Raw genomic sequence first — 17,730 nt, 5'->3', positions numbered from 1 at the left:
AATAGTAGCAAGGACAGGCTATGCAGCAGGATAGGATTAACGGAAAGCAGTAACATGCTACACTACTCTAATGCAAGCAGTAGAGAGAAGAGTAGGCGATATCTGGTGCTCGAAGGGGGGGGCTTGCCTAGTTGTTCTGGCAAGAGAGAGAGGGGTCGTCAACACCGTAGTCGTACTGGGTAGCAGCGGCGTCGGTCTCGGTGTCTAGCCAGAGAAGAGGGGGAAGAAACAATAAATATAATGCAAACAAATGCATGACGATGCATGACATGACAAAGCGTGATGCTAGGTGCGCCCTAACGCGGTACGAGGTGGTACCGGTGAAGGGGGAAAACATCCGGGAAATTATCCCCGGTGTTTCGCGTTTTCGGACAGACGAACCGGAGGGGGAAAGTTGCGTGTTCGCTATGCTAGGGATGCGTGGCGGATGAACGGGCTGCGTATTCGAATTCGTCTCGTCGTTCTGAGCAACTTCCATGTACAAAGTTTTTTCATCTGAGCTACGGTTTATTTTATATTAATTTTCAAAGTTTTAATTCATTTTTAGAATTTATTTAATTAATTTAAACTAACATTATCCAGAATAGCGTTTGCTGACATCAGCATGACGTCAGCAGTCAACAGAGGTGTTGACTAGTCAAACTGACGTGTGGGTCTAGTGGGACCCACCTGTCATACTTTGTTTAGGTTAACTAGGCTTTAGTTAAACTAATTACTATTTAATTAAACTAACTAATTAATTAGATTAATGAAACATGATTAATTAACTTAATTAATTCATTAATTAATTAATTAAATATTAATTTTATTAAATAAATTTTATTTTTATTATTTTCTTTAAACGTTCTCCGGGGCTGGGCCCCACCTATCTGTGGCACAGGGGCCATAGCAGCGAGCGGGTTACTGGCGCAACGGGTGCCCAGCACCCGTTCGTTCGGGCGCACCCCCAGGGGCGGGCTGAGCCGGCAGGGCGCCGAAGCAAGGGGACGGTGACCACGGGGCCGACCAGGCGGCCGGGGTGGCGATGAAGCGGCACAGGCGAGGCCACGGCGACCTGGGAAGGTAGCGGCACAGCAGGCCAGCAGCGGCGAAGGCGTGGTGAGGGAGGGGCGACGGTTTCGGCCGGAGCAGGTCCGGGCTTGGCAGCGCCGAGGCACAAGCGGAGGAGGGTGCGGGGAGGCTCGCCGGGAGCAGCAGGCAGCGCGGGCATCATCGAGTGAGGCGTGCAGCGGCCGCGGCATGAAGCATCAGCAGGCGAGCGCATGGCGCCGGACAGGACAGAAGCGCAGGGGGTGGCACACGCAAGTGAGACGAGGCGCAGTCGGAGGGCGGGGGCAGCGGCGCGGGTCGCGGTCGGGGCGAGGCTTGCAGGGGCGAGCGCGGTGCGTCGAGCGGAACGGCGAGGCGGAGGAGAAGAACGGGGGCTCACATGGAGAGTGGCAGGGTACGGGGCAGTGGGCGCGGGGAGGTCCAACGAGGGCGAGGATGAGGCGGCGTGTCCGGCGAGGGCGAGGGCGGCGACGCGGCTCCGGCGACGTGGTCCCAGGCGGCGGCGGCGGGATCGATCCAGTCGGCGGAGCGGTCGGCGCGAGGCGTGGCCGCGGATTCCGGCGGGCGTCGCGCGAGGGAGGGAAGGGGCGAGGAGTCAACGGGGGCGGGGGCGTGGTCGCCCCGATCCGATCTGGATTGGGGGAGTGGGGGGGAGAGAGCGGGTGGGGGGGGAATGCGTGGAGTGGGGGGGCACTCTAGGTCAAGGGGGAGTGGGGGCTAAGGGGGGGCGGGGTGGGCCGGTCTGGCGGCCCATCGGCCTGTCGGGCCGAGGCCCAGATGGGGGTTTCCTTCCGTCTCTTTTTTTTTGTTTTACCTCTTGTCTTTTCTTTTTATTTATTCTTTTCTATTTTGGTTTAGTCACACTTTATTTTAGTTTTTATAAAATATGACCATAGCTCCTAAAATAAGGTTTCAGAACATCCCTCTACCATAAAAAGTTTGGTGGTCAATTAAACTAGTTTAACATTTGTTTATTATTTAAAATCATTTGAATAATTGTTTTGCTATGGTTTTATTCACTTTAGAGTATTTAATCATTTCATAAAAGTGTGGTTCCTCCACCATAATTGATTATGATTTATTTGCTACAATTTGAACATTTTTTATTTGACTATTGGAAACTTTTAATGTTTGACTTTAATTGAAATTTGAATTTGGCTCGGATCTGAACTAACACGAGATTAGCAACAGTAATCTTGGTGACATGGCATCATTACCAGAGGGTTACTGTAGCTTGATTAACCGGGCGTCACAGTAGTGTAAGTATTTCCCTCAGTTTTTTAGAACCAAGGTATCAATCCAGTAGGAGGCCACACGCAAGTCCCTCGTACCTACACAAACAAATAAGAACCTCGCAACCAACACGATAAAGGGGTTGTCAAGCCCTTCACGGTCACTTACGAGAGTGAGATCTGATAGAGATAATAATGATAAGGTAAATATTTTTGGTATTTTCATCATATAGATTGAAAGTAAAGATTGCAAAATAAAATAGATTGGAAACTTATATGATGGAAAATAGACCGGGGGGCATAGGTTTCACTAGTGGCTTCTCTCAAGATAGCATAAGTATTACGGTGGGTGAATAAATTACTGTCAAGCAATTGATATAAAAGCGAATAATTATGAGAATATCTAGGCATGATCATGTATATAGGCATCACGTCCATGACAAGTAGACCGACTCCTGCCTGCATCTACTACTATTAATCCACACATCGACCGTTATCCAGCATGCATCTAGAGTATTAAGTTCATAAGAACAGAGTAACGCATTAGGTAAGATGACATGATGTAGAGGGATAAACTCAAGAAATATGATATAAACCCAATCTTTTTATCCTCGATGGCAACAATACAATACGTGGCGTTTCCCTTTCTGTCACTGGGATTGAGCACCCCAACATTGAACCCAAAGCTAAGCACTTCTCCCATTGCAAGAAAGATCAATCTAGTAGGCCAAACCAAACTGATAATTCGAAGAGACTTGCAAAGATAACCAATCATGCATAAAAGATTTCAGAGAAGAATCATGTATTGTTCATAGATAGACTTGATCATAAACCCACAATTCATCGGATCTCGACAAACACGCCGCAAAAAAGAGTTACATCGAATAGATCTCCAAGAAGATCGAGTATAACTTTGTATTGAGATTCAAAGAGAGAGAACAAGCCATCTAGCTAATAACTATGGACCCGAAGGTCTGAAGTAAACTACCCACACATCATCGGAGGGGCCATGGAGTTGATGTAGAGGCCCTCCGTGATCGTTGCCCCCTCCGGCAGAGCTCCGGAAAAGGCCCCAAGATGGGATCGCTTGGGTACAGAAGGTTGCGGCGGTGGAAATAGGGTTTTGTGGTGCTCCTGGATGTTTTCAGGGTATATGAGTATATATAGGAGGAAGAAGTAGGTCGGTTGAGCCACAAGGGGGGAGTGCGCACCTAGGGGGGTAGGCGTGCCCCCCTGCCTTGTGGACTGCTCGTCCATTTCTTGAAGTCCACTCCAAGTCCCCTGGATCACGTTTGTTCCAAAAATCACGTTCCCGAAGGTTTCATTTTGTTTGGATTCCGTTTGATAATCCTTTTCTGCGAAACACTGAAATAGGCAAAAAAACAGCAATTTGCACTGGGCCTTGGGTTAATAGGTTAGTCCCAAAATAATATAAAAGCGTAAAATAAAGCCCATTAGCATCCAAAACAGATAATATAATAGCATGGAACAATCAAAAATTATAGATACGTTGGAGACGTATCAAGCATCCCCAAGCTTAATTCCTGCTCGTCCTCGAGTAGGTAAATGATAAAAACATAATTTTTGATGCGGAATGCTACCTAACATAATTCTCAATGTAATTCTATTTATTGTGCCATGAATATTCAGATCTGAAAGATTCAAGACAAAAGTCTAATATTGACATAAAAATATTAATACTTCAATCATACTAACTAAGCAATTATGTCTTCTCAAAATAACATGGCAAAAGAATGTTCATCCCTACAAAATCATATAGTTTGGTCATGCTCCATTATCGTCACACAAGAATGCTCTCATCATGCACAACCCCGATGTAAAGCCAAGCAATTGTTTCACACTTTAGTAATCTCAAACTTTTTTCAACTTTCACGCAATACATGAGCGCGAGCCATGGATATAGCACTATGGGTGGAATAGAATATGATGATGGTGGTTATGTGGAGAAGACAAAAAAGGAGAAGGTCTCACATCGACGCGGCTAATCAATGGGCTGGGGAGATGCCCATCAATTGATGTCAATGCAAGGAGTAGGGATTTCCATGCAACGGATGCACTAGAGTTATAAATGTATGAAAGCTCAACAAAAGAAACTAAGTGGGTGTGCATCCAACTTGCTTGCTCACGAAGACCTAGGGCATTTGAGGAAGCCCATTGCTGGAATATGCAATCCAAGTTCTATAATGACAAATTCCCACTAGTATATGAAAGTGACAAAACAAGAGACTCTCTGTCATAAAGATCATGGTGCTACTTTGAAGCACAAGTGTGGAAAAAAGGATAGTAGCATTGCCCCTTTTTTGGGCCTTCCTTTTTTTATTTGGCCTTTCTCTTTTTTTGGGACAATGCTCTATTAATGATGATCATCACACTTCTATTTATTTACAACTCAATGATTACAACTCGATACTAGAACAAAGTATGACTCTATATGAATGCCTCCGGCGGTGTACCGGGAAGGGCAATGAATCAAGAGTGACATGTATGAAAAATTATGAACGGTGGCTTTGCCACAAATACGATGTCAACTACATGATCATGCAAGGCAATATGACAATGATGATGTGTGTCATGATAAATGGAACGGTGGAAAGTTGCATGGCAATATATCTTAGAATGGCTATGGAAATGCCATTATAGGTAGGTATGGTGGCTGTTTTGAGGAAGATATAAGGAGGTTTATGTGTGACAGGGCGTATCTTATCATGGAGTTTGGATGCACCGGCGAAGTTTGCACCAACTCTCAAGGTGAGAAAGGGCGATGCACGGTACCGAAGAGGATAGCAATGATGGAAGTGTGAGAGTGCGTATAATCCATGGACTCAACATTAGTCATAAAGAACTCACATACTTATTGCAAAGATCTACAAGTCATCAAAAACCAAGTATTATGCGCATGCTCCTAGGGGGATAGATTGGTAGGAAAAAACCATCGCTCGTCCCCGACCGCCACTCATAAGTAAGACAATCAAATAACACCTCATGTTTCAAATTTGTTACACAACGGTCACCATACGTGCATGCTACAGGACTTGCAAACTTCAACGCAAGTATTTCTCAAATTCATAACTACTCAACTAGCACACTCTAATATTACCACCTTTATATCTCAATACAATTGTCAAGTATCAAACTTCTCCTAGTACTCAATGCACTTTTTATGAAAGTTTTTATTATACCGATCTTGGATGCCTATCATATTAGGACTAAATTCATAACCAAAGAAAATTACCATGCTGTTCTAAGGGACTCTCAAAATAATATAAGTGAAGCATGAGAGATCAATAATTTCTATAAAATAAAACCACCACCATGCTCTAAAAGATATAAGCGAAGCACTAGAGCAAAATTATCTAGCTCAAAAGGTATAAGTGAAGCACATAGAGTATTATAATAAATCCCAATTCATGTGTGTCTCTCCCAAGAGGTGTGTACAGCAAGGATGATTGTGTTAAACTAAAAATAAAAGACTCAAATCATACAAGACGCTCCAATCAAAACACATATCATGTGGTGAATAAAAATATAGCTCCAAGTAAAGTTACCGATGGACGAAGACGAAAGAGGGGATGCCTTCCGGGGCATCCCCAAGCTTAGGCTTTAGGTTTTCCTTGGATTTCACCTTGGTGTGCCTTGGGCACCCCCAATCTTAGGCTCTTGCCTCTGCTTGTTCCATAATTCATCAAATCTTTACCCAAAACTTGAAAACTTCACAACACAAAACTTAAAAGAAAATCTCGTGAGCTCCGTTAGTAAAAGAAAACAAGCCACCACTTCAAGGTACTGTAATGAACTCATTATTTATTTATTTTGGTGTTAAACCTAATGTATTCCAACTTTTCTATGGTTCATAAACTTTATTACTAGCCATAGATTCATCAAAATAAGCAAATAACACACGAAAAACAGAATCTGTCAAAAACAGAACAGTCTGTAGTAATCTGTAGGTTTAGAATACTTATGGAACCCCAAAAATTCTAAAATAAATTGCTTGACGTGAGGAATTTATATATTAATTATATGAAAAAAGAATTAATTAAATAGCACTCTCCAGTAAAAAATGGCAGCAAATCTCGTGAGCGCTAAAGTTTCTATTTTTTACAGCAAGATCGCAAAGACTTTCCCCAAGTCTTCCCAAAGGTTCTACTTGGCACAAACACTAATTAAAAGCATAAAACCACATCTAAACAGAGGCTAGATGAATTATTTATTACTAAACATAACCAAAAAGCAAGGAACAAAAATAAAATTGGGTTGCCTCCCAACAAGCGCTATCGTTTAACGCCCCTAGCTAGGCATAAAAGCAAGGATAGATCTAGGTATTGCCATGATAATGATAAGGTAAATAGCGAAAAGTCATCTCATATTCCCTAAATTTAGAAGCAAGCTTTCTTTGTGGCAAGCAAAAGTAATCAAAAGGGCTAAATTTAATGGGACGAAAGTCCCCAAGATCAAGCTCTGGAGGTATTGCTTCCTCCTTTGGCCCCTCATATTGCACTACCATTTCATCATTATAAGCATTCTTTTGGCAAAAAGTCATGAGCCTTTGCTCAAGGGGAAAACCTAACCCATTGTTCAGGATAGCAAAATTATCATTAAGTTCAGAGATCCTGTTAACAAGAACGTCGGTTGGAACCTTTTTTCTGAGGTTTTCATTAAAAGCAACATGATCTAAAGATCGTAAACGCATAATGTCTTCTTGATAAAAAAAAGGATTGCTTATATGGGAGGGAGGCCGGCATCCACCCTATAATGCGCAGAAATTTCATTGGCCTCTTTTATTATAAATCTGAACTCATGAGCTAAAAAGATGGTAGTTGCTCGCTTAACAGAAGAATGCTCAATATTAGAAAATTCTAGGAAAATCCTTTGTATAGAAGGGTGCATATGTAAAAATTGTCTTTCAAGTTCAACTATGAGCAAAGATATAGAATCCGCGAGACTACTAGTTTTATGAAGAATAGACCCGCTCATGGTGGGTAAAGCACCGACACAAGTAAAGAAATCTTGAATAACTCCCTTCCCAATAATATTACCGCTACAGATCCGAAACTTTTTAGTGTGTATACTAGGATTTTCAAGAGGGTCGTCAATAGCATCAAAGTTTTCCATATTATTGTCCTTATCAACAATAACCTCCCCAGTTTCAGACATGATGGCAGCAAATTGCAAGCAAAAAGAGGCGAACAGGAAAAGAGAAGGGGAACGGGAAAAGAGGGTGAATAGAACGGCAAGAGTGAAGTGGGGGAGAGGAAAACGAGAGGCAAATGGCAAATAATGTAATGCGAGGGATAAGAGTTTGTGATGGGTACTTGGTATGTCTTGACTTGTGCGTAGACTCCCCAGCAACGGCGCCAGAAATCCTTCTTGCTACCTCTTGAGCACTGCGTTGGTTTTTTCTTGAAGAGGAAAGGGTGATGCAGCAAAGTAGCGTAAGTATTTTCCACAGTTTTTGAGAACCAATGTATCAATCCAGTAGGAGGCCACACATAAGTCCCTCGTACCTACACAAAAAAATAAGAACCTCGCAACCAACGCGATAAAGGGGTTGTCAAGCCCTTCACAGCCACTTACGAGAGTGAGATCTGATAGAGATAATAATGATAAGGAAAATATTTTTGGTATTTTTATGATATAGATTGAAAGTAAAGATTGCAAAATAAAATAGATTGGAAACTTATATGATGGAAAATAGACCCCGTGGCCATAGGTTTCACTAGTGGCTTCTCTCAAGACAGCATAAGTATTACAGTGGGTGAACAAATTACTGTCGAGCAATTGATAGAAAAGTGAATAATTATGAGAATATCTAGGCATGATCATGTATGTAGGCATCACCTCCGTGACAAGTAGGATGACTTCTGCCTGCATATACTACTATTACTCCACACATCGACCGCCATCCAACATGCATCTAGAGTATTAAGTTCATAAGAACAGAGTAACGCATTAGAGAAGATGACATGATGTAGAGGGATAAACTCAAGCAATATGATATAAACCCCATCTTTTTATTCTCGATGGCAACAATACAATATGTGTCGTTTCCCTTTCTGTCACTGAGATCGAGCACCGCAAGATTGAACCCAAAGCCCATTGTAAGAAAGATCAATCTAGTAGGCCAAACCAAACTGATAATTCGAAGAGACTTGCAAAGATAACCAATCATGCATAAAAGATTTCAGAGAAGAATCAAATATTGTTCATAGATAAACTTGATCAAAAACCCACAATTCATCGGATCTCGACAAACACACCGCAAAAAAGAGTTGCATCGAATAGATCTCCAAGAAGATCGAGGAAAACTTTGTATTGAGATTCAAAGAGAGAGAAGAAGCCATCTAGCTAATAACTATGGACCCGAAGGTCTGAAGTAAACTACTCACACATCATCGGAGGGGCCATGGAGTTGATGTAGAGGCCCTCCGTGATCGTTGCCCCCTCCGACGGAGCTCCGGAAAAGGCCCCAACATGGGATGTCTTGGGTACAGAAGGTTGCGGCGGTGGAAATTGGGTTTCATGGTGCTCCTGGATGTTTTCAGGGTATATGAGTACATATAGGATGAAGAAGTAGGTCGATTGAGCCACGAGGGGCCCACGAGGGGGAGGGCGCCCCTCCTGCCTCGAGGACTCCTCGTCCGTTTCTTGATGTCCACTCCAAGTCCTCAGGATCACGTTTGTTTCAAAAATCACGTTCCCGAAGGTTTCATTCCGTTTGGATTCCGTTTGATATTCCTTTTCTGCGAAACACTGAAATAGGCAAAAAACAGGAATTTGCACTGGGCCTTGGGTTAATAGGTTAGTCCAAAAAATAATATAAAAATATTAAATAAAACCCATTAGCATTCAAAACAGAGACTCCCTCAGTTCGGATTTAGATGTCGCGACGGCTTTTTTGTGAAAACCCCCTCCATCTATTTTTGACCGAACCCGCGGTCCTCGCCCTCACTTTCTTCTCCGGCTGGCCGTCGCGGTCCGCTCTGTGCTCTTCTCTGGCTCGTCGCCCCGCTCTCCCCCCTCCCCCGCGATTTTTTTTGAAACTATGATGATCTTTATGGCAAATTCGGAAACTATACACCCTAATGGAGAAAAATCAAAAGTATCACCCCGTCGGCCTCTTGTTGGCCGAAAAGGGACTTTTCGGCCTCCCGTTGGCCGAAGAGTGACTTTTCGGCCAACGGTTGGCCAAAAAGGTACTTTTTGGCCAACAGTTGGCCAAAGAGTCCCTCTTCGGCCAACACCTGCTCTACTTTTTAGAAAATTCATATCAAATAGGATTTTTAGTATTTTAATTTGATTCTTTTTGCATTAGATTAGAAATTTTACGAAGTTTCTGTAGATATCAAGTTTGACTAGATTTGGAAGTTTGAATTTGAATTTTCATGAATTTTCTCAAATCACTAGATTGCCTATAATTTGAGCTAGGAGTATTGTTAGATGATTCTTTTTGTTACTGGTTCTTTGTGACTTTGTTTATCAGTAGTAATTAATTGGTGAATTTTAGGATTATTTAAAATTAGGTTTTTACGTCATTCTCTCCCTCCATTTTCTCCCGCCATCCTCCGTAGATGCAGCACTCCTTAGTGTGGCGGGAGAGAATGGCGACAAAGAAAATGGCGGCAAAGAAAATGGAGGGAAAAAGATTGCGGGAAAGTATTTTTTCATGTATAAATTTAAAGATGGAGGGAATTTTTTTCATAAAAACCTAATTTTAAATAATTATAAAATTCGCCAATTAATTACTACTGATAAACAAATTCACAAAGAACCAGTAGCAAAAAGAATCATCTTAAAAAATACTCCTAACTCAAATTATAGGCAATCTAGTTATTTGAGCAAATTCATGAAAAAATTAAATTCAAACTTTCAAATCTAGTCAAACTTGATATCTACAGAAACTTCATAAAATTTCTAATCTAATGCAAAAAGAATCAAATTAAAATACTAAAAATCCTATTTGATATGAATTTTTTAAACAGTAGAGCAGGTGTTGGCCGAAGAGGGACTCTTTGGCCAACTGTTGGCCGAAAAGTATTTTTTGGCCGACGCTTAGCCGAAAAGTCCTTTTTGGCCAACGGTAGGAGGCCTACGGGGTGATACTTTTGATTTTTCTCCATTAAGGTGTATAGTTTCCGAATTTGCTATAAAAATCATCATATTTTCAAAAAAAAAAATCCTCCCCCACCACGTATTACACGCTCTCCTCCCCCACCTTCGGTGGCCTTGCCGCGCTCCTTCCCGTGCCGAACTTCCAAAAAGCACCTTTGAGTTCAAGCCGGTGACGGATTCCGTCGATGCGAGGCCGAAGGCGCCATATCCAGACCACTAACAACACGACGCCGGCAGCAACCTTCCCACAAGCAGCGGCCGTGGTGTAGTCGGCCTCCCTGTAGAGCTTCCTCCCGCCCTCGGCCCATGCGGCGACGTCGTCGTCCCAGAACCGGCCCAACCGCGCCCGCCCCTTCCAGTGCGTGGCCGTTTCCGCCCCGTCGGCGGCGGCCGCCTCGCCGTCGGCCTCGGCCGTCCCGGCGGAGCGGCTGGAGCCGTGGGTGGAGCAGCGCTGCAACGGGAGGGCGGGTACTGGGTGCCTCACAAGCTCACCAAGCTGCCCATGGAGGAGATCAACGCCACAAGCTCACCAAGGAGGACGTCGACGTGCGGCTCAAGTGGCTCGGCCTCTTCCACCGCCGCAAGCAGTAGTGTATGCCCCTGCTCTGTCAAGGTATACTCTGAATTTTGAATTTTTATTTGAACTCTGAATTTTTATCTTGTGGCACCATAAGAGATACTCTGAATTTTGATCGAAGATACTCTGAATTCTTCTTGTGGCATCATCAGAGATACTCGTAGAGTAGACTGAATTTCTCCCTCTATTACTCGTGGAGCAGCCTAGAACTGACTGAGTCTGTCCAAGCATCATGTTTGAACTCGTGGAGCAGCCTAGAAAAATTTAACATCAGGTAGATAAATAAATTCAGTTTTTAGCTAGATGTAGCATAGGGAGATTACCTGCACATTACCCTTAGGAGTAAAAAGGCTTCAAAACTCAGGAGTTAGGAGAAAGTTTGTTTTAAAAAAAAAATTGCCCTCTCAGATCTCTGAACGGCAAACAAAGGTGGCCCTTTTATGATGCTTTCGACTTTTATGAGGGAACAGTCTAATCAGTTTTGCAGGGTTCAGACTAGATACTCCAGTTATAACACCCCAATTATATTAGTGACACCCCAATTATTGGAGTACATATATTAGACACCCAATTATAACACCCCAGTTAGATTTGTTTGATTCAGTTTCAACTATAAAATTGACACTGTTTGTTATACCCGAAGCTAACTGAGAAAATAGAACAAGCATGCATGGTCTTACAGAGGATGTGGGACGAGCAATATCAAACAACAAAGCACAGGGACAAAAGAAAAACTCCTGGGAGTAGTTTATAATGTGCATGAATGAACAAATTCAGTCTGTACAACAAACACACTTTTAAATTCAGAAAAAATGAATGAAGTCTGTGTCTCCAGACTAAAAAATTTCACCATAAAAATCTCCTCCTTGGCATTAATTTCAGCTAATTTGGATCTGTTTGGTAAATTACAAGATTATGATTGGAAGCTGCCACTGTTCCACTGTTCCACTTATCTGAATCTTCTGCCAAAATCACTTGGCTGCAAATGTCATTCCTAGCACCAAATGGTCATTCCTAGCACCAACCAGAGCACTAGCTGACTCCAAGTAAAGAAGAGCTGCTGCTTGGAGGTTGCTGGTGCTCTTTTATTGCTGCTTGAAGGCTCCTGGTTCTATTTTCCTGCTGCTTGGAGGCTACTGGTACTTGAAGGGTGTTTCTGCCGCTTGAAGGAGGTGGCTGCTCTTTTCCTGCTGCTCGGAGGCTGCTCGTGCTCTTTTCCTGCTGCTTGAAGGCTGTTGCTGCTCTTTTCCTGCTTCTTGGTGACTGCTGGTACTCGAAGGGTGTTTCTGCTGCTTGAAGGCTCCTGGTTCTCTTTTCCTACTGCTTGGAGGCTGCTGGTATTCGAAGGGTGTTTCTGGTTCTTCAAGGCTGCACCGGCTCTTTTCTTGCTGCTCTTTTCCTGCTGCTTTTGCTCTTTTTCTGCTGCTAAGATTGCTTCTGCCTCTTCTATAAAGGCTATGGTTTGTTCAACTAGCTCACGATCGATAGATAGAGCTATAGGAAGCCGTCCTTCTGCCTGCCGGCGTTCCTTGTTCATGTGAAGGATCCAGTAGTTTATTGCTCCCTTGTTTCTCATTACCTCTCGGATGCATGGCTGCAGTGTCACGAAGCTTCTAGCTAGCTTATCAACCGGGTAGTTTCGATATTCCTCCTCCACACCTTCTATCAGTTCCCTGATGCTTTGAGGTGCTCTGCTATCGGTGTGGGACTGGAGAGACCTGAATATGCAGAGATCAAGAATGTTCATGTCAGGACTGTTTGGAGGCTGTTGAAGCAACTTAATATCCAAATCAGTCTGTTCTATGACTTGTCGGAAAAACGGGTCATCGGGAAGAATATGTGGTGTGGCATTATCTTGTTGGATATAGATTGTCCGTCCTTCATCTTCGTCCGGCCAGCGCTCTTGGATCGCAGGAATAAGTTTCTCACACATGTAATACCTCATTACATCTGGTGTGACTTTCAATGATTTGAGCTCGAGCGTCCCTTTATCTCTATTTCCACTGGTTCTTTGAGCAGGAGACTCTGTGACAAAAGCCCAAATGCCGAGCTTTCCATCAAAAGTGACCTCACCACCTTCGCTGTATCTTGGTTTAGCGATGGTGGCGAGAAACATCACCTTGGCGATGCTATCCTTATGATGCAAGGTGCGCAACGGGTCGGGTTCTTCGGGAAGCAAATAGTAGTTGTTCACTTCCCCAGTCATGTTGAACCACTTTTCATCCATATAGGCTATGTTGTCTAATTCCCGTGTCGTAGACCAATAATCTTCACACATAGCCAAGCACCATTTCAATCTCTTTACAATGTTGGATAGGTTTAAGTGGGGCCTCAACTTATTACTCTGATGCCTCAAATGACCCCACTCGAACCTTGAGTGTAAGGTCGTGCAGCTTACACCCAATGCCTTTGACAGACCTCGCAATGTTCTCCTTCTGTTCAATGGGATTGTCACCACCCTTGACAGATCCAAATCTTTCCGCTTGCAGCCAACTCTACCTGGCTTTTGATTTGAGACATCAACTTTCTTCCCTTGTTCAATCTGTTTAAGAGCTCTTTCCCATATTCTCTCGAAAGTTCTTACGGTTGTATCGAGTAGGCTAGCAATGACCTCCTTGTCTTTTTTCAGAACTTGTCCATTTTGGGTCTTGATCACCGTGAGTGCAAAATAAATACCATATCTCTCCTTATTTGTGAGTTCCCCGTGAATTGGTTTCTGTACATCACTTGCTTCCTCATGAATTGCTTCCTCTAAACCACTTGCTTCTTCATGAATTGGTTCCTCTACACCACTTGCTTCTTCCCCTGTCAAATAAGGAGCAAAAGATAAGTCATGTAGCTATTGCAAATAATAGGAGTAGATCATGAAAATGAAAATGAAAATGCAAAAGTTTTGGAGGTAGTTCCTGTTGCTTCATTATTGACTGGTTCCTCATTGTTGTATTGTTATTGACTATTGTGTTCTTCCTGTTGATCTGCAGGTTCTGAGGCATCATCTTGTGGAGGACTCATGTTGAGATCAATCCCAAACATCATTGCGGCGATGGAGCACTTGCTCAGGTAACTGTTCATGTTCCAATAAGAAAGAACATTCTGGTCAAGTTAAATCAGCTAAATCAAAGAGGCACATGAAAATAGTTCTCTCCACAAGAAGTATTTGCTAGACTGATGGTTATTGCTTCATTGGTTATTGCAGAACAAGTAGTGATGGGCTGCTTGCTTGAGCCTACACCATGCTGTCTTTTGTTCAGACTTGAGAGTAAACAAAGAGCAGCTGTAAAAGCTTTGTTTCTTTTACAATTCCTAGATACTCTGCATCTACTCCCAAATTCTGTACTGAATAAAATTGTTCTGTACTGAATAAAACTGTTCTGTACTGAATAATGCCAAATTGTACAAGGAGGACATTGGATCATTGTCTAGTGCAGAACAAGCAATGGGCCTGAAGAAAACTGTTCTATACTGAATAATTTCTGGAAGTGCATGTGAATACCACCAGCAGCAACTATTCCAGCATTCAGTATTGAGCTTCATTGGGTATTCTGTCTAACTGTGTTACCAGCAACACTCAGTATTCAAGTTCTGTTTAATCCAGTTTTGCTTTACATTCAAACAGGGAGAGGAATACCAGCAGCAATTAAGTTCTCTTTAATTCAGTATTCAGTATTCAGCAACCCAGTTTTGCTTCTACTCTTTCAAGTATTCAGTATTCAGCTTTACAATCAAGTTCTCTTTAATTCAGCAGCAGCAGCAACAGAGGCGGGGGCGGGGAATACCAACAGCAACAGAGGCGAGGGCGGGCGCGACCTTCGGAGGAGGGCCAGCGCGGAGAGGAAGACCTTGGGCTTGGAGGAGAGGTTGAGCAGGGCCAACATGGCGATGAAGACCCTGGGCCAGAGTGGCGACGAAGACGACCCAGCGCCGTGACGGCGACCAAAATTGTCCGCGGCGACGGCGGCCAAGGCGGACCAAATCGAGGACCTAGTCGTCGATTTACTGCTTCTTGGCACGATTCAGAAGGAGGTGACGAAGAGGAAGAACTTTAGGAGCAATCCCGCTGCTCAGGTAGGCGAGGGCACACCCATGGCGGCTGCGCGCAGCTGGGCGGCGGCGCAAAGCGCCTCCGTGGAGGTCCTGCGTGTCTCCTCCGCGACGACGCAGGTCGTCTCCTGCACAGGCGGCTGGGTCCTGCAACGCGCGGAGACTCTCTCTGGGTGCTGAGGAGAACGGGGGAGGAAGACGGGGGATGGTGGCCGGAGCCGGCGACGCGCGAGCGACGGTGGAGAACTGAGGAAGGAGACGGGGGCGTTTTTTCAAATGATTCGAAAGTATCACGACATGTTTGCAAAATGCATAATGTACAGCACGTGCGACATCTAAACCCGAACCGAGGGAGTAATATAATAGCAGGGAACACTCAAAAATTATTAATACGTTGGAGATGTATCAAGGTCTCTCTCGCATACTATGTATGATTTTCTAGTTCAAGCTAAATATCTTGAGTGCATTTATTGTATGCACACAAATTTTTTGGCTCATTCCCGTAATTCTCTTACGCACCATTCTGTCATTTCGAAGCTCTTCCCTCACTCTCTCAAACTCTCTATCTACCTGGGTCACACATAAACATGCATATCTCACTCGCACTCGATAGACCCATCTAAAACTTTATCTCTCTCCCTCGTTCTCTCTCCATCTCACACGCACACACACACAATCTCATGCCTAGACAAGTATGATGGTCTCTCACTCAAATGTAGGCACACGCAGTCCCCCCTATATGTATATGACTAGCTAATCTTAGTCTCCATCACAAACATGTGCACGGTTTATCTCGATTTCTCTCGAGGCATCTTTCTATCTCGCACGCACCTCCCTCGATCTCCCACCCATATAAGTCCCCTCACGATCTCGAGGGGATCTCTCTATCGCAAACATACCCTCTCTCCCTCCCCATGTGTTCATGTTCTTCATGTGTCCCTCTCGACCTTTGTTCCTTGTTGGTCAGACCTCTATTGGACATGTGCTATAGGGGTGTCTCTCTTCGTTGCAAACAATCACGCACTAGCTATCTTCATGTATCTCCTCACCTCGCTTTTCTATCTCGGAGATGCATGCGTGATATGTTTGCATAAGAAATGAAAAGACACACAGTTTCTCTAATTTATTGTTTGTTGTCCCTTTCTCTTTCACACACATACTCTTTTTGCACACTCACTCATTCTCCTTCACATGCACTTGATCTCTCTTGACTTAGGCACTCTCTTCGGTCCATAGCATATAGATTTATTGAAAAGTCAAACATCACAAAGTTTAACCATGTACATGGAGAAAAATATTTACATATAAAACGGCAAACATATACCATTAGATTCATCGTGAGATGTAGTTTCATATGATGTATCTTTGGTATTGTAGATATAAATAACATTTGCGCAAACCTGATCAATGTTTCCAAAGTTCGACTTCTAAAAAAATTTACATGCACTGCATTATCGAGCGGATGGAATATCTCTTTCCCCCTCTCAGCTATCTGACGCACCACTCAGCCTTGTTGGGGCTTCTCTATCTCTCTCAAACTTTATATCTCCCTGGTTCACACATACACATGTCTCGTTCGCGCTACATATAGACCCATCCAACACTCTCAGCCCTTGTTCTCTCTCTATGTGACACGCACCCCCTAAGTACCATAATCCCTCACTCCATCATAGGCGCACACACTCCCTCCCCCCTAAGTATGATTATCTCTCACTAGCCATCAGGAACACACGTATTGTCTCCTTCCATCCATAAGTCTATCTCGATATCTCTCAGGGTATCTTCTATTGCGCACACACCTTGTCACTCAATCTCTGCAACATCCCAAATTTTCAATTTGAATGTTATACACTAGATCATCATTGGCATATCATATTTTATTGCATTTTTAGTTGATCCTAGAAAATTCTACGCAACTCAAGGACCCTCGGAGAGAGTTGGGGATTTCGTTATTTTCATATTTGAGTTTTCTCAAATTTTGAAAATAGGATTATTTGATTTTATTTATTTTATCTTCAATTATTTCTATTATCAAAATATGAGAGAGGGAATAAAATGACTTTCACAAAAATAAAGAAATACTGAGGATTTAATAAAAAAATCAAACAAGATTTTATTTTGGTTTTATTTTCTATTTTATTTGAATTTAGGAAAAATGCGCGTTTTTCAAAATTGCATTAAGGCCCCAAATAAATGTTCATCCTGTGCGGCTTGATTTTAGAAGCCGGGGAAAATTTATTTCGGGATTTTTGGAGTCCGTTTAGTATTCCTTTTGTTTTTTTTCTGAGCGTAATTATTTTAAAAAAATCCGAACCGACTTTGGGCCGTAACCGGCCAGGACTCCGCCTGGCCGGGCCTTCAAATAGTGCCGCCCGAGGCCCCAGCCAGCCCAAGCCGCCCTGCCCCCAAACCCTAACCCTAGTGCGCCGCCGCCGCCGGATCCGCCGCCGCCGGAGGTAGTTCTCGCCGCCGGTTTTTTTAGAAAACCGATCGATTTTCCGTCGGTTTGTTCGGTTTTTTTAGTTTCGGTTTTTTTAAATAGATCGGTTTTCCAGTTTATTTAATTAGCGAGCATTCGCTCGTTCGTTCGTTTTAACGAACGCGTTCATCGTTTAGGTCCAGATAACGAACGTTCGTTCATTAATCTGTTCGTCATTTTTCTTTTTCTCGGATTTAATCCGTGATTTTTCTGATCGCGAT

General features: G+C 43.3%; 1 protein-coding gene across 3 annotated transcripts; it reads left to right on the top strand.

Moving 5' to 3' along the window:
• The first annotated feature begins 10,499 nt into the window (after positions 1 to 10,499).
• On the top strand, positions 10,500 to 15,035 carry LOC125508593. 3 transcript variants are annotated; one of them, XR_007283620.1, is made up of 3 exons: positions 10,500 to 11,025; positions 13,971 to 14,049; positions 14,186 to 14,505. XR_007283620.1 is itself a non-coding variant. In XM_048673351.1 (3 exons), the coding sequence occupies exons 1-3, from the start codon at positions 11,007 to 11,009 to the stop codon at positions 15,033 to 15,035; spliced, it is 399 nt and encodes a 132-aa protein (XP_048529308.1). In that variant the 5' UTR covers positions 10,500 to 11,006. The 3 variants fall into 3 exon arrangements, 2 of the variants coding, with proteins under 2 accessions (XP_048529308.1, XP_048529307.1); XM_048673351.1 differs by lacking the exon at positions 14,186 to 14,505 and adding an exon at positions 14,735 to 15,035; XM_048673350.1 differs by lacking the exon at positions 14,186 to 14,505 and adding an exon at positions 14,732 to 15,035.
• The last annotated feature ends 2,695 nt before the right edge of the window (positions 15,036 to 17,730 follow it).

Source organism: Triticum urartu, chromosome 5 (assembly GCF_003073215.2).
Source record: "Triticum urartu cultivar G1812 chromosome 5, Tu2.1, whole genome shotgun sequence".
NCBI classification, from domain to species: domain Eukaryota; kingdom Viridiplantae; phylum Streptophyta; class Magnoliopsida; order Poales; family Poaceae; genus Triticum; species Triticum urartu.
Note: the sequence above shows the minus strand (reverse complement) of the source record. Positions and strands in the feature narration are given on the sequence as shown.

Bases quoted from the DNA above. Each gene is read 5' to 3' on its own strand.
- LOC125508593 (XM_048673350.1), top strand. The intron at 14,050-14,731 runs GTAACTGTTCAT...TCTTTAATTCAG, and splicing joins GCGATGGAGCACTTGCTCAG to CAGCAGCAGCAACAGAGGCG.